At 41.2% G+C, this 17,074-nt stretch overlaps 1 protein-coding gene across 5 annotated transcripts; it reads left to right on the top strand.

The window, feature by feature from the left end:
• The first annotated feature begins 18 nt into the window (after positions 1 to 18).
• Positions 19 to 16,948, top strand: ZFYVE21 (zinc finger FYVE-type containing 21). 5 transcript variants are annotated; one of them, XM_037394993.1, is made up of 8 exons: positions 517 to 738; positions 6,829 to 6,879; positions 9,505 to 9,673; positions 11,406 to 11,481; positions 12,181 to 12,272; positions 13,127 to 13,180; positions 14,696 to 14,838; positions 16,195 to 16,948. In XM_037394993.1, the coding sequence occupies exons 1-8, from the start codon at positions 607 to 609 to the stop codon at positions 16,228 to 16,230; spliced, it is 753 nt and encodes a 250-aa protein (XP_037250890.1). In that variant the 5' UTR covers positions 517 to 606; the 3' UTR covers positions 16,231 to 16,948. The 5 variants fall into 5 exon arrangements, 4 of the variants coding, with proteins under 4 accessions (XP_037250892.1, XP_037250889.1, XP_037250890.1 ...); XR_005105349.1 differs by lacking the exon at positions 16,195 to 16,948 and having other exon boundaries at positions 514 to 738; positions 12,830 to 13,180; positions 14,696 to 14,766; XM_037394994.1 differs by lacking the exon at positions 13,127 to 13,180 and having other exon boundaries at positions 519 to 738.
• Positions 16,949 to 17,074: the final 126 nt, after the last annotated feature.

Genomic DNA, 17,074 nt, shown 5'->3' with positions numbered 1-17,074 from the left:
AAGCGATCTCCGCGGCAGGACAACCAATGGCAGGGCGCTGCTCAACGAGCGGGCGGGACGCTCTGCGCTCTGGTATGGGCTCTTCCGCGGGGCTGGACGGGGAGCGGCAGCGGAGAGGAGCGTTCGCTACTGCCAGCGGTGACGCGAGGGCCTTGGGGCGGGCGCTGCCCACTACCAATGGCGGGGCCACCACCGAACCGCTCCTCAAGGCCGCGGCCGGCGGAGCCCGCCCGAGGGCGGCCCTGCTCGCTAATTGGCTATCGCGCTTCCCCGAACGCGGAAAGCGGGGGCGGGGGTGAGGCTCGCGCTCCCTTCGTTTCCGGGTTGCGGGGCAGGCAATTCCCAATGCGCATGCGCCTCGAGCGGCCAAAGGGGGTGGGGTGGGAATGATATACCGGCCTGAAAGCCCACGCGGTACAGGATTGGCTGAGAAGTCTGGAGCCAGTGTTCTATTGGGCGTCTGGAGTATGTGGGCGGGGACGGGCGGCTCGCCGCTTTGCATTGGCCTTGCGCCGTGCCCGTTGCGAAGGGCCCGGGCGGCCATTGGGTGGTGGCAGTGCCACTCCCGAGGGGGAGAGTAGCGGTGGCGGAGTTTGAGGGGGGAAGATGTCGGGCTGCGAGGCCCGCGACGCCAAGAAGCTGGTGCGCTCGCCCAGCGGGCTGCGCATGGTGCCCGAGCACCGCTCTGCCCGCAGCCCCTTCGGCCTGGACGAGCCGCCCTGGGTGCCTGACAAGGAGGTATCGGCGGGCGGGCGCTGCCGCTCTTCCCTTCCCAGGCGGGGCGGGGGGGCTCCCTGCGCGAGGACAGCGCCCGCTCGCGCCGCCTCAGGGGCCAATGCCCGCGGGCAGCCGCGGCGGAACGCCCGGGCGGGAACCGCGGGTCGAGGTCGCGCTGCTTCCCCTTCCCTCCGCCGCCGCGGTTCCCGGCGCCTCCTTCCCCCCCGCTGCCGTCGCTGCCTGCCGCGGCACGGCGCTGGTCGGAGCGCCGGGGAGTGGGTTTCCCGGCCCCGGGGCGGCGGGGGGGAGGTTGCCGGCCCCGGGGGTGCCGCGCTGGCCCGCGGGGGTCGCCCGGGTGCTGAGGGGCGAGTGCCAGGCGGGCTGGGCTCGCCTCCCCTCGCCAGCCCCACCCGGGTGCGGTTGTTGATTTCCCAACCCCGGGATTTTGTTCCCCTGGGTTAACGCACAGGAGGGAGGGGGCTGCCACTCGTTCCTCAGGGGTGGGCGGCCCTGTCACAAACGTTAGTGAAGAACTTAACGAGGTAACAGCATTAATGTTTAGGGAAGCAGCCTCTTTAAATGCTTATAAAGGTAATTCTGAAGACCGTGTTGATTTAAAAAAAAAAAAAAAAAAGCAAAGTATTAAGGCACTAAGGCTAAGTTAGAACAGCTCTTCTGGCTCCCGATTTAAATGTTCATAGTGTCAAACAAGTATTGAATAACTTAAACTGCTTCAGTCAGCTTTGTTTTTACATTCTTTTCAAATAACCTACGTGATCATTATATTAAATTTAATGTAACATGCATTATTTGTTACCTCTCCCTACAGCTAGATGCTAAAATAACTTGACAATCAGTTGTTTGTTTACTTATTGCCAGCGTTCTGTGGTGTGGATGCATGCCAGTGTCTTTAAATGTGGCTGGAATGAAGATTTATTTTAGATGAGCCAATATGAATTTAAGCAGGGAGTCTGTAAACAGAGCTGTTCTTTGCCACATACTGACGTGGTTGGTCTGTTTTGTATGGGAACACTATGTCCTCCTTGGTGAGGAATGAGGAAGAAAATTTTGTCCCTACCTTGTATCTCTTGAGGCAAAGAGCTCTGTGTAAGAGTAGTAATTCTGGAGATTCTCTGCCAGCACAGCTTCTGCAGCTCAGACTAACTTTTACTGTCATAAGGTCTGTGATGTTGGTTTTGTCCAAAATAACCACCGTTTTTTGAAAACTAACTTTTCCAACGTATTTTAAACAAGGGGTCTGCTAAAACATGTTGTGGGAGTTTTCTCAATTTATTCTCTTCCATACTTAGTCAATAAAAAAATCAATAATTCTCCTTGTTATCTGTAGAAACTAGTTTATCGGCCTTACAGGGGCTGTAGGTAAGACAGAATTTTCACTGACCACGTCTGAGTGTCATTTGAAGGTCTGGGTGCTCAGCTTTCCGGGTTGCCACCCAGCTGGCGCCATAGTGGTGTGGTGTACTGGGTGTGTTGCAGACCGAGTGTGCATTTATCAGTGAGCTTGTGGCAAAGTCTCAGCAGTTATTGTGCAAGCGGTTTCCCTTTGCGTTGCATGGAGTCTGCTTTTGCTGCGTAGATAACTTGGTGTGCCCTGTGTGCGCTCACTTAGGCCACCTGGGAACCCGATTCCTGACATCCTCATCACCATCAGTGGATATGATTTGTGTAACGGTTAAATTGAAATTAGTTTTCTCCCTGACCTTCTGAAATGTATTTTATATTTCAGTAGTCATTGATTATAGCAGGCTACTCTCATTTAAAAAAAAAACAAAACTCCAAGGTACTTGAACTCATATATATATATATATGAGTACTCTAATAGATAGTACCATCTTAATTCAACTAAAGGCTGTTTGAGGATTGCGGTAGGATTTATTTAAACTAGTTAGATAGATTTTAGAATTAAGTCTGTATATTTTAGATACATCCATCTGATGTGTATGGTTAGTTTGAATTTTATGTTGCAGTTGTACTGCAAGTATTCATGTTCCTTAAAATTCAGTTTTTCCCCTGTAGCCTGTTGGTCCGTAGGCTGATAGTGTTGGTTTATGACTGAATGTTGCCTTTGCATCAGTCTCTGATATTTGCTATTGAGGGGAAGTGTATTATAGGCAAATGTTTTAAGTGTATTTGTTAATGCATATTCTTAATCTTGCATTATTGTTATTTTGTAGAAAGTTGTTTTACTAGATTTCTTAAAGTGTATTGAAGTTCTGGCATCCCTTTGGTTAATGATTACCAAATTTGTTACAGAGTTTTTCCTTAAATAAAGCAGGTACATGATATACTGGAAAGCTTATAAAAACATGTTTTTATTAATAAAACAGAATTTAAAGAAAATGTTATCTAATTAGTTAATTCAGCAAGAACACTTGCTCTTGTTACCTTGTCAGATGTAATTAAAAAAAAAAAAAAAGTGTTCTTTATCCAAGACAAGAGAGTGGTATTAGCAAATGTTGATCTGTCTTTTCAAATACACTGGCTTCTGCTGTGCACCCAGTAACACAACTTCAGTAGCTTTATTTTTCTTATGCAGGAAGAGGCTACTGGCTTATTTTAAAAAAGTAAAGGCACCTAAAAATTATGGCAGTTAGTAGTTTTGCAAAACTTACATAACACTGAAATATATTGCAATTCTTAAATTTTATGTCACAAGATTATACAGTCTTAAAATACCAGTTGCTTTGAAGAGTTTGAAGTGTAAGGCTGAAGCAGAACTACAGAAAACTTTCTTTTTGGTAGTCTTCTAATAATGTGTCAAGGTGGATAGTATTAAGAAAATTCATGCTGAACATCATTGAACTTGAAACATAGCTTAAAATGCTTGTCACTGCATGTGCCTTGTCTAACCTGGAATTTCTTTGTTAATCGCCAGCAGGGCTCAACTGATTATGTTCCTATTAAGGAAATCTTGGACTAGAAATTGAGCAAAATTTGTGTGTTTGAATGCAGAGGTGGCCAAACCTTGTGACATCCAGCTGTGTACCAGATCTTTGTGGCTGAGGAACACTATGTGCCTCAGAGCTGGGATGTGTGAGGGGAGCTTACAGATGTGGTGAAATTGATTCCCTAGAGCGCCTCAATCACTGCAGGAGGGAGCTGGGCTTTGCATGGCTGGGTCCTCGGTTGGTTCAGATGCTTGGAGTTGGCACTAGCAGTGTGACAGCTGTGCTTGGACTGCTGCAAACTTGTATAGCTCAGGCAATGATTTGGCCCTGTCCAGCTGTAATATCAGAAAGCATTGTAAGCCAGATCTGCCACATGTTTGCATTGTATCATTTTCCACTCTGGCATCAGCTGTTTTTTTGGTCAGGTGTGTTGCAAGGTGTCATTTGATGAGCTTGTGAACTTCTGCATTTGCAGAAGTTCACTCTGTTAGGAGCTCAGCCGGGTGTTATCTTGTGTGACTTTCTGAATCTCTTTGTTATTGTATATGCAAATAAAGCATATGAAGCGTAACTATAGCTTCCTGTGCATCTACAGTATTCTCACCTCTGGCTGAATCCAAAGTATTATGCAAATTTGTTATCACACTTCAGCAAATCTATGAGAAGTTCTACTGTATTTGTAATAAACTAGCTCTCAGTATTTTTAAATTAATACCAGGATCCAGCAGCTGTTGGATGTTCTTCCATTTTCCTCTTGCTGTATGAAGTAATCTGATACCAGTATTAGTGTTATATTGATTGTATGTGACATGAATATACTGGTGACATGTGTTTTTATTTCTTACTTCATATTTTTTTGTTTCTACTTGACAAAAAATTTAATTTGCACTAGTTTTAAAAAGCCTGTATCTTGAAGACCTGGAAATAACTCAAACATCATGCTTCCTCCTCTGTAAATGTGATAAAAAAAACCCTTCAAGCAATAAAGCTTAATTCAATACTCATGTACTCTCTAATTATGTCAGCATATGGATGAATAGGAAGAATTCACCTTTCAAGGTGTTCCTTGATAGAGATCTCTTCCCAGGCAAAGTAGAAGTTGCTCTTATACAAATGGGTTCACTTGGTTCTGGTTACTTAAAGCAAAGTGCCTTGAAGGAACAGTGTATCAAGCCTGCTTGTGTTGGAATATTTTTGTAGGAGAATCCCGTTCTGTGATGCCTGCTACCAAATGTCATTTGACTTGTGGTTTATTTATGACTGTTCTGTATATCAGGCAGTACTATCATGATAGGTCTGGAATTCAGAAATGCTTTTCTGTAGAGTTTGTGTTAAGTAAGAGGATGGATAACTTTGTTCCTTCCTGAAAAGCAACTTGTATGTTTAACATAACATTGTATATGAAATCTATTTAGGATAGTATTTAGAAAAGTGTTTTTTCCCCCCTCCTTTGTGGCTTGCACTTTCTAATTTCTGACCAAAAAACCCCCCAAACAATATGTTGTCATTAAGAAAATGAGTTAGGCTTCTGGTAAATTTCAAAATGTACCAGAATTCTTGCCAGGTTCAGCTCCCAGAGAAGCTCTTAAGCTACACATGTCAAAATTTAAAACACTAAATCAAGATCAACATAGAGTAAAATGTGGTATTAGCAGTAGAGTATTACTTGTTTCAGAGCTGAAGCCTGGGGTATGCTGAAGTTGCTTTATGCTGAAGGTTATTCATCAGTGAATGTTAGAATAAGCTTTTCTGCAGCTATTGTGAAAAGAGGTGGTTGGCTGCCTTAATTCAGTACAGTATTTGAAACAATACAGGAACATTTCTGGTTCTCTTTTGTGTGGCATTTAGAAACAGATAGCCTACTGTAACAAATACTGCAAGTAGTATTTATGTTCCATTACGGTGACTGCAGTTACGCTCTAATGTGTTAAACTTCTGTTTAGACATCAGAACACTTCATATAAACTATTGTGAATTATCAACAAACTTCTACTTAAAAAGAATGTGAAAAGTTTCTTGGGAATTTTTAATTTAGCTGCTGTAAAATTTTTCTTGGCTATAGTTACTGAGCTTGTCTCAGTGATTGGGTATCTGCTGAAGCAAAAGTCCCTGAAATGGACAACAAAAGCTGTTGTAACCTGAAGGAATTTATAGAAGATAAAGGATTAAGTATTGAAATACATTAATTAAAGGCAAATGGTGATTAATGTATGCTTAGCAAATAGCACCTGCTCAGCTTACGGCATGTTTTTGAGATGACATTTTGCTGTAGTCTGAGACAGTTTGGTTTGAGGAGTTACGGTTTCTAGAGTTATAAAACTTACTACAGGATCTAACCATGTTCTCCTGATTCAGATGTCAGCCTAATTTTGCATTAATATTTGCAAATAAATCTAGCGATATTTGCATTATAAGCCTTGGAGAGTGGTTTTTGGTATGGTAGAAAAAAATACGTAAAATCTTCATGAAAATCCAGTGATCTAATGGCAGAGTATCAGCCTTTTGGTAGGTGACTTTCTATACAGAAAACTTTACTTGTATAACAATCACTAATCACTTCTGGTAGTTTAGAAAATTAAAACTGTCATCCCCTAAACTCTACTTAGTTGTGAGAGAAAAAAAAAGTCTTCAGTTTTTTTTTCTGGCTTTTCTTTTGGGAGGAGTGTGGGTGTATGCTGCTTTTAGGAAAGAGATATTTCAGGAAGTGACATTTGTAGCTGGAATAAAAATTCTTAGTGGCTTGGAAGAAAACCAAGTATCTCCTAGCATTTTTCAGAAATGTGTAACTATTGAGAGCGTTAAAATATAAACAATGTTTTAGAGAGTCAACAGAGCATCACAGTATAATGCAGTGAGGATGACAACTTAACACAAATCAGTCGACTCTGGAATATATGACTGACTGGATAGCCAAACATAATTAAGCATAATACTTCTGAAATGTGGTTTTGACTGCTGGCAAGATGCAGTATTCCTTAGGGCAAATGGGTTTGGCAGCATTTTTAGTCTTAGAAATGGGGATGATGTTATTTTGCTACATCAATATGAAATGAAAGCCATCCATAGTGAAAAGATGAAGGATGGAAATTTGTTGGAGGGGTTTCTTTTTAGGGCATAATATAAAGCTCAGTCCTTGTATGTGGTAATAGGTTTAAAGGTTTAGAAATCTTGTAGGTTAATCTTAATTTGTACTGTTTTCTAGTGCCCAAGATGTATGCAGTGTGATGCAAAGTTTGACTTCATAACTAGAAAGGTAAGAGAAACCAGTGAAGTGTAAAGCATTAACTGTTGCAAAATACTATTATGGACTTACTTGGATGTAAAATGTAGACGATTTCAGTAGAATAGCATGCAAAATCAGATGTAACTTGGAAGTAGTTTTTCTTTCTGTTCTGCCTTTTCTGACTACACATCCTTTTTGTTTTAATTCTGCTTTGAAATTCTTCTTGTTGCTGAATGTGTACTACACAGTTAGGGTTCTTCCAAATTACTGGGTACCCACGGGATTTATATTCAAAGGAAGGGTTAGAGCAGCTCGTGTGGAAGTGGCCTGCTAACACCAGTACTGACACAGAAACCAAATCAACTAATTGCGTTCTGTTTTGGGAGATAAAATTAGTTGTGGAAATGTAAGCAAACATGTTTTCAGGAGTAATGAATTATAGTCTTACACTTAAGAACTGTATTGTTAAAAAGCAGATAACCAAAACTCAGATTCTTCTGTTCTAAAAGTAAAACAAGATTTATCTCAGGTTGGGAAAAGGGAATTCCTGATTAAAATAGAAAGTGTAAACCACCTTGATTGCTGTGAGCCATAATTAGGCTCACTGTATGAAGAGAAAACACTAACATTAGAGTTAAGTTATGTTCATTGCATAAGAGTAAGCAGGTCACTGTGGACTGCACGCTGGTGTGCGGAATACTACTATCAGAAAACATTCTGCTGATATTGGGGTTTCTGCATGGAGAAGGAAAGCAGCCTGGCTCCCCACCCCATCACCCTCCCAAATAAAAAAGTCCAACAATGATTTTTAGCAGGGAATATAATTCCTTTGTATAACTACATTGACACTGTCAGCACGTGCTTGTGGAAGTGTGACTTACAGCGTACTGACATAATTGATGTTTTTTAATTTATTGTTTGGAGGGAGAGGGAAGGAAATATTGTAAACCAGACATACCAATATGTTAACCAGGTAGGTGTAAGTTTTCAGGAGGCCTGAAAAGCATTAGGATGTCAGTTAGTAATCCTAGTAATAGACTAGACTAGACCATTTCAGTTGGAAGGGACCTACAACAACTATTTCAGTCCAACTGCCTGACCAGTGCAGGGCTGACCAAGTTAAACCATGTTGTTAATGGCATTGGCCAAATGCCTCTTAAACACTGACAGGCTTGGGGCATCGACCACCTCTCTAGGGAGCCTGTTCCAGTGTCTGACCACCCTCTCGATAAAGAAATGCTTCCTGATGTCCAGTCTGAACCTTCCCTGGCACAGCTTTGAACTGTTCCTACATGTCCCATCACTGGATCCCAGGGAGAAGAGATCAGCACCTCCCTCTCCACTTCCCCTCAATCATGGGAGTGCACTTTCTCCTAGTTCCTGTTTTACCTTTTAGCTGGATGAGTTACGAGCATAGTGTTTGGTTGGAGTGTTCGGGCTGAGAAGTACTAATTCATTAGGCTGCTGCATTTTACTTGTGTTAGCTTTGGGAAGTAAATGCAGGTAGCCCTGGCAAACAGGTACTCCAGAGAATTTTGCCTAGTATTTGGAAGGAAAGCCTAAAACTGACCAAAACTGCAGTGTATCAGTTCCTCATATCAAACTGTTCAAACTTGCTTTGAGCCACAAATGAGTTCCTGCTTGCCTGGGAATACTGGTTCTCACATGAGAACTTGCATCAGGAAGACCTGCTGGGACTGTCACACCCCAACAGTGATGTGGAGCACAAGCCACTGGTTGCAGATTTAGTAGCTGAGAAACACAGTGCAGTACTACTTCTGGTTTTGCAACTTCATTGGATTTGTACTGTTCCACCTCGTATTTCTGATGGAGGAATAGCTTTAGGTTTTAAGTATGAAGACACTATCTTTTTTCCATGGGAAAATCTTGAGAGTAGGTTTTAAAGGAGAAGCATAGGATCTGCAGTTGAAGTTCCCTAATGCTTTTGCTTGCAACTGGGAAGGGACCTAGAAACCACTCTTCTCTTGTGTATTTATTGACAGTAAGGTGAAGGATTTACTGTACGCTGGAGAAGCCCTTTCAGTGTCTTGTCTGGTCTGCTTTGGAAGCATGTTTACAGAGTGCCAACAGGCTTATAGTGCTGCTGTTCATACTGTATTCAGTCATCAGAGATTTCTTTCTACCACCCTAGCAGTTACATTTCCCTTACCTATCCCTCAGCTTGCATGTTTCACATCTGAGAAACTGTTCTGTTTCTTGGGGGATGAGTGTATTTAATGTAGTAACTTTCTCAAATTATTCCCTAATAGTTTCCTTTGTAAATAAATAAAATACTCTGTGCCAACAGGCCGTGGCTGTAGCAAGATACAGCTGCTGGGAAAGCAGGTGCAGGGCCAAGAAAGATAGGGAGCGGTATGGGAAAGTAGGGAGTAACAAACTACAAGGCTGAAGTACAGCAACACAATTAGCTACATGGATAGAATGCTTATTTTAGTCATGATAATTAGGGGTGTGAGAACCACGCGCGTTTAGAGACTACTAACCAATTGTATTTCTGCTTTACGAATATGCATGTTATCGGTTCTATATAAGAAGTGTTAGAAACTAATAAAGTTGAGCAAGATGCATAACTCATATTGAGCGTCTTCTTGACTCCGGTGAACCCTTCTTCCAACAATATTCTTTCATGCTTAGCATCACTGTCGAAGATGTGGAAAATGTTTCTGTGACAAGTGCTGCAGTAAAAAAGTGCCTCTGCCTCGCATGTGCTTTGTGGACCCTGTGCGCCAGTGTGCTGAATGTGCCCTCATCTCTCAGAAAGAAACAGAGTTCTATGACAAACAGCTTAAAGTACTCATGAATGGTAAGGACTGAACGCGTATTTATGCTGTTTTGATCTCATCTGTATTTATTCAAATTGTGTTAAACAAATCTGATAAACAGTAAGAGTAATGCCCCTTGTCAAACAAGCTGCATTTTTGCCTCCTTTAAAGACTGTTTTGTTGTTACGCTTGTTTGTCAGTTAATAATTCTGTGTAATTGACTTAGAGAGAAGTTTACACTTTTTAGTCAATGTTTACAAAGAGTGATTTAATTAAAAAGACAGGAATTTTTAATGCCTCTGAGAACAGATGTGTGTGCAGTTGACGTTTTTCTTAAAATGCATCTTTTAGCCATATTCCTGTTACATTAAATAAGGATGAAAAATACTTGACAATAGAGAATATTTTAATACTTTTTTAACAAGATACAGTGCTTGTTTCAGGCTTAATTTGTGAGCTTTGATCTTGTCCATGGCTTACAGCTATGGTTGATGGCAAATCATCCTGAGTAGTCCATTTTGTATAGTATTAAAACTACATGTGATACAGTAATTCATGTTCCAGTTACATTAAGAAAGCTGAGTCTTCAGTTTTTAAATGTTCTGTGATTGTTCAGTGCCTGTGGATGGTCTCTCAGCCCGATGCCAGGGTGTATGATCGGTAAGCTAAGCCACATGTCTGATTAGCACGAATGTTCCTAGGGAGATTCTGTGTTCAGGAAGGAGTATGTTCATCCCTGTAACACACAATGATTCGTAATTCTGCTTTGCAGATGAGGGTGTAGGTGAGTGTTTGAATAATGCATTTTAACCTCAAGACCTGTTTTAAACCTTGTCCTGCTTGCATTTGTGTTAGACAATGAAAGTCTGAAGTTGTGCCTGACTTACTGTAGAGCCAGTGGTCTGAGAGAGGTGGTGGTTGTGATGTCCTTTGCCGTTTTGCTGCTGTTGTCTCTGTCTTGCTTCAGCAGCAGCCTGGGGTCCATGACGAGGGGTCAGTGAGACTGTGTGAAATAGCTGAAATACAGCGAGGTGAAGCCCGTTGAGGCTGCATGGTTCACGTTATGGAGATGGACTGCAGGCCATGTGGCAGGGCTGTATGTTGGGTTTTTTTTCATCTCCCAGACCAGCAGTATTGGGATGAGGTAATACAGGGAGCATAAGGCATGGAGGAAATAAAGTGGTTAGGCGTGTAGTCTGTTTTATTTTAAGTTATGCATCACTTCACCAGTGTAGCCAAGATGACTTTTCCGATGTCAAAGAAGCTGTTTTGAGCAGGAGGAAACATAACGTGAAGGCTGAGGTTTATTGACCTCAAAGTAAGGCTTAGCTAGCCTTCAATGGTGAAAGAGAGGTTGTCTTTACTATTTAAGTGTAGAGCTGAAGGTCCCATCCTGCTGTTAGATTTTTTTATTTTTTTTTTAATACCAAAACAATAGTTTGTATTATGGTGACAAGGTGGGGTCTTTAATTCTTGCCATTTCCAAATCTGTTCTCATTTTTAAAAGATTCATCTTGGATATCATCTGTATTTCCACTACATGTGGGAGAAATTACAGAGCAATTGTGAAAGGTCCTGTGAGTCAAAACATGATAATTAAAGATCAGCTTTTTATACTTCAGTGTTCTGCTGATGTTAATCAGTTTAACATTTCAATTGGTCTGTTTACCCAATTCAGTGTATTAGGTGCAGTAATTAAAAATTAATTATTCTTTTTGATACTTGAATCTTCCTTCCAAACCAGCATTAGAATACTAAAACATTTCTTTCCAGGTGCTACATTCTTTGTAACTCTGGGAACATCAGATAAATCTGAGCTCATGGTTTGTCGACTTTCCAACAATCAGAGGTGAGAAAGATTGATAGAAATTACACTTGTAAACTACATTATTGTTGCACTTACAGCTACGTTATTATCTTATAACCTGAACAAAATATAACAACAACAGGCTGTGAGGATATCAGAGAGAGTATAGACACAACTTTATTGGAGTAAGTTGGTTTGAATTTACTAGCAGTGTGGATCAGAATGCCTTGGAATGGTGGAGCTCCACTCGCTGATAATGCCTCTCAGTGCCACTGGAGTACAGTGGTGTTTGCCAGCTAACAGGGGGTCACAGAAGTGGGGGCAGGAAAAAATCTGTAGCCCCTGATAAAAGCTGGTTTCAGAGTGATTCTAACACTGCACTACATTGTTCATCGTTGCATCCCAAAGCATTGCTTTGGTCATCCCTATAATTTGGTTGGCTAGAAAACTTTAGATTCTGTGTTCTCTTTTTCTGCTAGAACTTTGGTAGAATGCTTTTAAAATTTTGAAAGGGTCTTCTGGCAAACTGAACTATAGGTTTTGTGGTTTGTTTGTTTTTGTTTTTCTTTAAGTGAAGAACTTCAATTAAAAGTAATTTTTCTTGCTTGATTTTTCTCCCTGTCCACCCCAAAGAACACAAAAATAGCTAGTCACTGAGAGATTATCTTTTTCCTTTGATTTGGACTTGATATTGTAGGGGAAATTACGCTTTTTTTAAAAAGGTTTTCTTCTGTTACATAGGTATCTGGTTTTGGATGGAGACAGCCACTATGAAATTGAAATTATACAGATTTCAACTGTTCAGATACTTACAGAGGGATTCACTCCTGGAGGTAATTTTTTCATTGAGTACAAATTAACTGTTAAGGAAAAAATTACGTGAAGTAATTATTGTTTAAGCTAGAGAGTGCATTTCTAGGTTATTGGTAACCTAGGTGTAACTATGTTAGTTACAGCTGCTTTCAGAATAGAGCGCAGTGTGTGAAAGCCTGTCCATGTGGCTGCTGGGATTTTTGGGAAAACCTAAAAATTGAGAAATTGCCTTCCAGCTATACTATGGGAGAGCTTCTTGACAAACCTGAGTAAAGGTGATCATCATCTGTTTTGGTCCTTTCTCTTGGCTAAATATAAACCCCTATTGATTCAAAAGCTCGTAGGAGGGAACTGTTAAGTCTTTTGTAGCTTCCATCTCGGAATCCAGCTGGGATTTCTCTTCTATGGGTACAGTTGTGAGGAGAGAGAGAAAGAGAGAGAGAAACTGGGGGGGGGGGGGGGGGGGGAAGTAATTAAACTATGTTTTCATAACTTCATTCAACATGAAGGGGTGGCCAAATGAAACTGGTAACATCTGAATCAGAGGGCAGCTACTTACTGCCTCATCTCTTATCAGATTTTAGAGTATTTCAGGATGAACTTGAATATGATTTCACTGAAATGAGAGCAAACAAGGTCAGGAATTTTAATAATTGTTCTTTAGCAACACCTCTGCCACTGCTGGATTTTTCTAATTGGACAGCCTATCTGTGCAATATTCAGTCAGTACAGCATGTTAACTTTAACAAACTTATCTTGGTATTCAAATCAACCAGACATGTTGCTGAGTTACTTAATGCTCCTATAATTCCTTGTTCACTACTCTTCTGACTGCTTTGTCTTTTTGCCTGCCTGCCTGCCTACCTGATGGTAGAAAAAGATATTCACACTTACACCAGCCTTCTGGAGAGCCAGCATATTACTGAAGGTATCACCGGTACCTTTGAGCATGACTCACCTAAGCATGCTGTCATGACCCCCCTCCCATCTTTCTTTGCGGTGCTGGTTTTTCGCTTGATCTGTAGCTGTTCAACTTAAAGATGAGTTATGTTCAAATCTGACATGTATCTGTTCCTTCCTGTCTGTTTAATAAACTGAGAATGAATGTTGTGTAACTTTTCAGAGAACTAAAACACTCAAGGCCTTCTTTAGACCAAGTGTGCTATTATTATCTGTGCTAGAAGAGAGAAGGGAAGATGAGAAATAGTATCTTTGGTGGTACACAGTATTACACATCACCTACTTCAGCAGAGGTATATGCCAGAAATGAACAATGTACTTTTTGTGTACTGTCCAGTAAGGCTTTGCACTGAATAAATGAACTGTTAATTAACGTCTTGCTTTTCCACATCTTTAAAAGAAGTAAGACCTCTTGTTACGTAAGGTTACTGCCCAACTCGGTAATGTCCTGGAATGCCAGACTTGGGCAAACTGGTTAAATCTGGTGTTTGATTTCCACTGATTTAAATAGTGCCTTAATCTGTTATCCTGACCAGGTAGATGCAGGGGTGGGAGTGATGAAGTTGGATTGCAGTTTATCCTAGAATGGGGGGCACACAGTGACTTGTACAGACACTGCCTGCCAGCTTTTGATCAGGTTGCTTAGATTGAGATTGTCTTTGGTTTCTTGGCTATTACAGTCGTGGCCTCCAGGAGCCCTCTTGTGCAGACATTTTTAAAAAGAACTCCACAAAAAGCATCCTTCTGTTTATTGTGGTGCTGTTCCTGGGGCTTAGTTTGTGCTTTACTACACCAGGAAATAATGCCAATCAGATGCGGTATTTTAAACAAAGCTTTTGTTTCACATCTGTATTTTTGCTTTGGTTTATCTCTTTTACTCTAGCTGCATAGAGATTAAGATACAAAAATCTTGCTATCACACTGTTGTCAGAGCAATGACTTTCGTAGCGGATTTCCTTCAGGAAGTAAATGATGTTGCCAGTTGTTTTCTAGTCTTGCGTAAGCATCTCTCCCAACTCTTGTCAGGTTTGAAGGGACTTTTGACTGCTACGCCAGGCTTCTCACCAAGCAGGGGTCCCTCTTTGGTATCAGTCTAACTGGACACTAGTAAATCAGTTTACAACCTGCAGGCTACAGTATGAAACTATGGTGTCTACTCCAGAGAAGATGTGGTAACAGTAAAACGTGAGGGTATTCTTAGTGTGGGTAGCTAGTAACTTTACCTGACGGCTTACACAAGTGCTGCCTCGGCCGTTGCCAGAGAGAATTACACAACATTGAGTCTGCACGTTCTGTTGCCTGGCACAAGCTCCTGCAGTCACCACCTCCTCTGATGTGGCAGTTGGTAGTGCACTGGCAGTTAGTAGTGCTTTGAATTAAGTGATAAGCTAGTTTTCTTCAAACGTGCCTGTTAGCTAAGAAGAAGTTGTGTTACTTGGTTGGTAAAACCTGTTGCTGTTCAAGACTTTACTTCTTTTTTCAGGAGGTAATACTCGTGCCATAGGTATGATTCTGCAGTATAAGGTACCAGGATCAGAGGAGGTAACACAGATGAAATTTACAGCCAGTGAAGACTTCAGCTGTAACAAGAAGTTGTCAGCAAGCTGGCTGGCAGCTATGCATAAGGTAAGCAAAGGAGGGAAAGCTCAGAGAAGGCTGAAGAAAATCTTCATGTGGGGCTGCTCAGTAGCACTGAAGAGAGTCTGTAGCCTTAGGAGTCTTTTTTACCATTATTTTTTATTTAAGGACTTTAGGGCCTTGTCACTAAGAAAACAGAAGCTATGGATTGTTGTTACAAACATGACTTTAGCTTTATGCTCAGGTACCTGACGAAAATGGGCACTACAAACGGTTTCCTAACATCTTATGTATGTCATTAGGTGAAAAGAAGTAGGAATTAAGACTTTCAAGTTCCTTAGGTTTTTGTTACTCACTGAAGAATGTGCATTATGAAATACTCTTCTGAACCTAAACTCAGCTAATTGTTTTCACTACTTCATGAAGGTTCAAAGAAGTTGATTTTCGAAAATGGGGGCAGGACCCTGTGGAAGACTGTTCCACCTTTTGTTGCTAGGCTCTCTGTGGCTAATGAAACTGACAGTTATGGGAAGGAAAAACCAAACGCACCCCTAGTTCTGGAACTTTGTTCATTTGACCAACTGATAATCCAAACTGTAATTTATAAGCTGTCTGCAAATGCAGGTGCGTGGCTGTTTGCTTCTTTATCCCTGTTGTTAGGTTCCCCAGCCACCCCCAACCCTCGTATTGAACTCTGCATTCAGCAGAGAACTTTGCATTGCCACGCGAGTGCAGTGTAGCACTTCCTGAATACCTGTTTTAATTCACCTTTCACAAGCGATGCAACTCCTGCAGATGCAGTGAGAACCGGTATTTTATGGATAAACTGAACACCCTTCCCACACTGATTTGTCTCCTTTAAACTCTTCACAGGAGTTAAGTTCGGTTTTGAGCAACAGTCAGTGCTGTGAGACTTCCAGAGGGCCTAGCTAACAGTACGTAAAAGGACTTGCAGCTAGAGAACGCACATCTCTTCCCATGGCAGGGGGCAGGTCGAAACTGTTGTTTGAGGCACATGAACACCTTGCCAGAACTGTGCAGGGAAGAGGCAGAAGGGGTGTGGGGAATATAGACCGGAATAACATTGTTTACTGCCTATGTTTAGAGAGATTACCAAGATCTCTGAAACACTACTACTAGTCTCTTCATTTCTGACCAAGAAGAAACAAATTAAGTTGGTCTAAAATCTTCAGTGACCTAGGTTCTGCACTTAAGTAACCCTGAATAGTCTTGAAAGTTTACTCTAGTGCCTATCGCATTGGCGTTAAAGGCCTTAGACTAAGGAAAGTAGAAGAAGAATTTAAAGCCTTGGGTTGAAAGGAAGTTTTTGGAGGGGTAGGAAGGAGATGAGGGGGCTGCAAGTGAAACTTCAGTTAACACAGTGACCTTTTGCCTTCACATCAGGCAACAAAACTTCTTTATGAGTCCCGGGACCAGTAAGGGCAGCGAACTGGTGGCCGCTTGAAGGAAGACACTAGCCTCCACGGACCCGCCCTCTCACTTTTTGCTAATTCGACAGCTGGTAACACTTGCTGTTCTTGACCCTTTCCCATTCCAGTGTGGTTCATGATGTAAGAATTGGCAAACACGAGAAATTTTTTTGAACCATAAGTATTCACTATAGTGTGCAATATGTATACAATTAATGCTTTAAACAGCCTCACCTTTTAAGACTCTGTATATTTTGTTAAGCCTTTATTGGCACTTAATATGTAAGTGACCTGCACTACAGCTAATGTACAGCACAACTTTTATAGTAACACTTATATATACTGTTTGCTACAGAAAGCAAACAAATGTGTATGTCTCTTCTGCAGAGAATAGCTTTTGGGTATAGATCTCAGGTTTTTCCCTCTATCCAAATGTTTAAAATCAAATGTACAATAAAATCTGCCTTAGATATGATTTTATAGAACTCACTTGGGGTTTGTTTGGTTTTTTTAAGCATTTCATTTTAAATATCTAAGTATTTCACCAAATACCACCAAATGGACTTACATGAACGTGACCTTGGAACTTAATTTCTGTAATAAGTAAATCTCCAGAATAATTCTTAGTTTTGTATTTTCTTTTGGTAACTAGCTTTTGTTAATCTAACTGTAATTGTATACAATTTAATGTACAAATATGAATAAATTAATTCACTTATTTAAAAAAAGGTGATACTTAATTTTACAATATATAGCTTCTTTAACGACGGGTACCATGGTCTCTGCTCTGAAACTTCTGACTTGTTATAAACAGCACCCTGCTTTTAGTTTGGAGTGCTGCTAATTGGTTCAGC

This window comes from Falco rusticolus, chromosome 7 (genome assembly GCF_015220075.1).
Source record: "Falco rusticolus isolate bFalRus1 chromosome 7, bFalRus1.pri, whole genome shotgun sequence".
Taxonomy (NCBI): Eukaryota; Metazoa; Chordata; class Aves; order Falconiformes; family Falconidae; genus Falco; species Falco rusticolus.
This window is presented reverse-complemented; position numbering and strand designations above follow the sequence as displayed.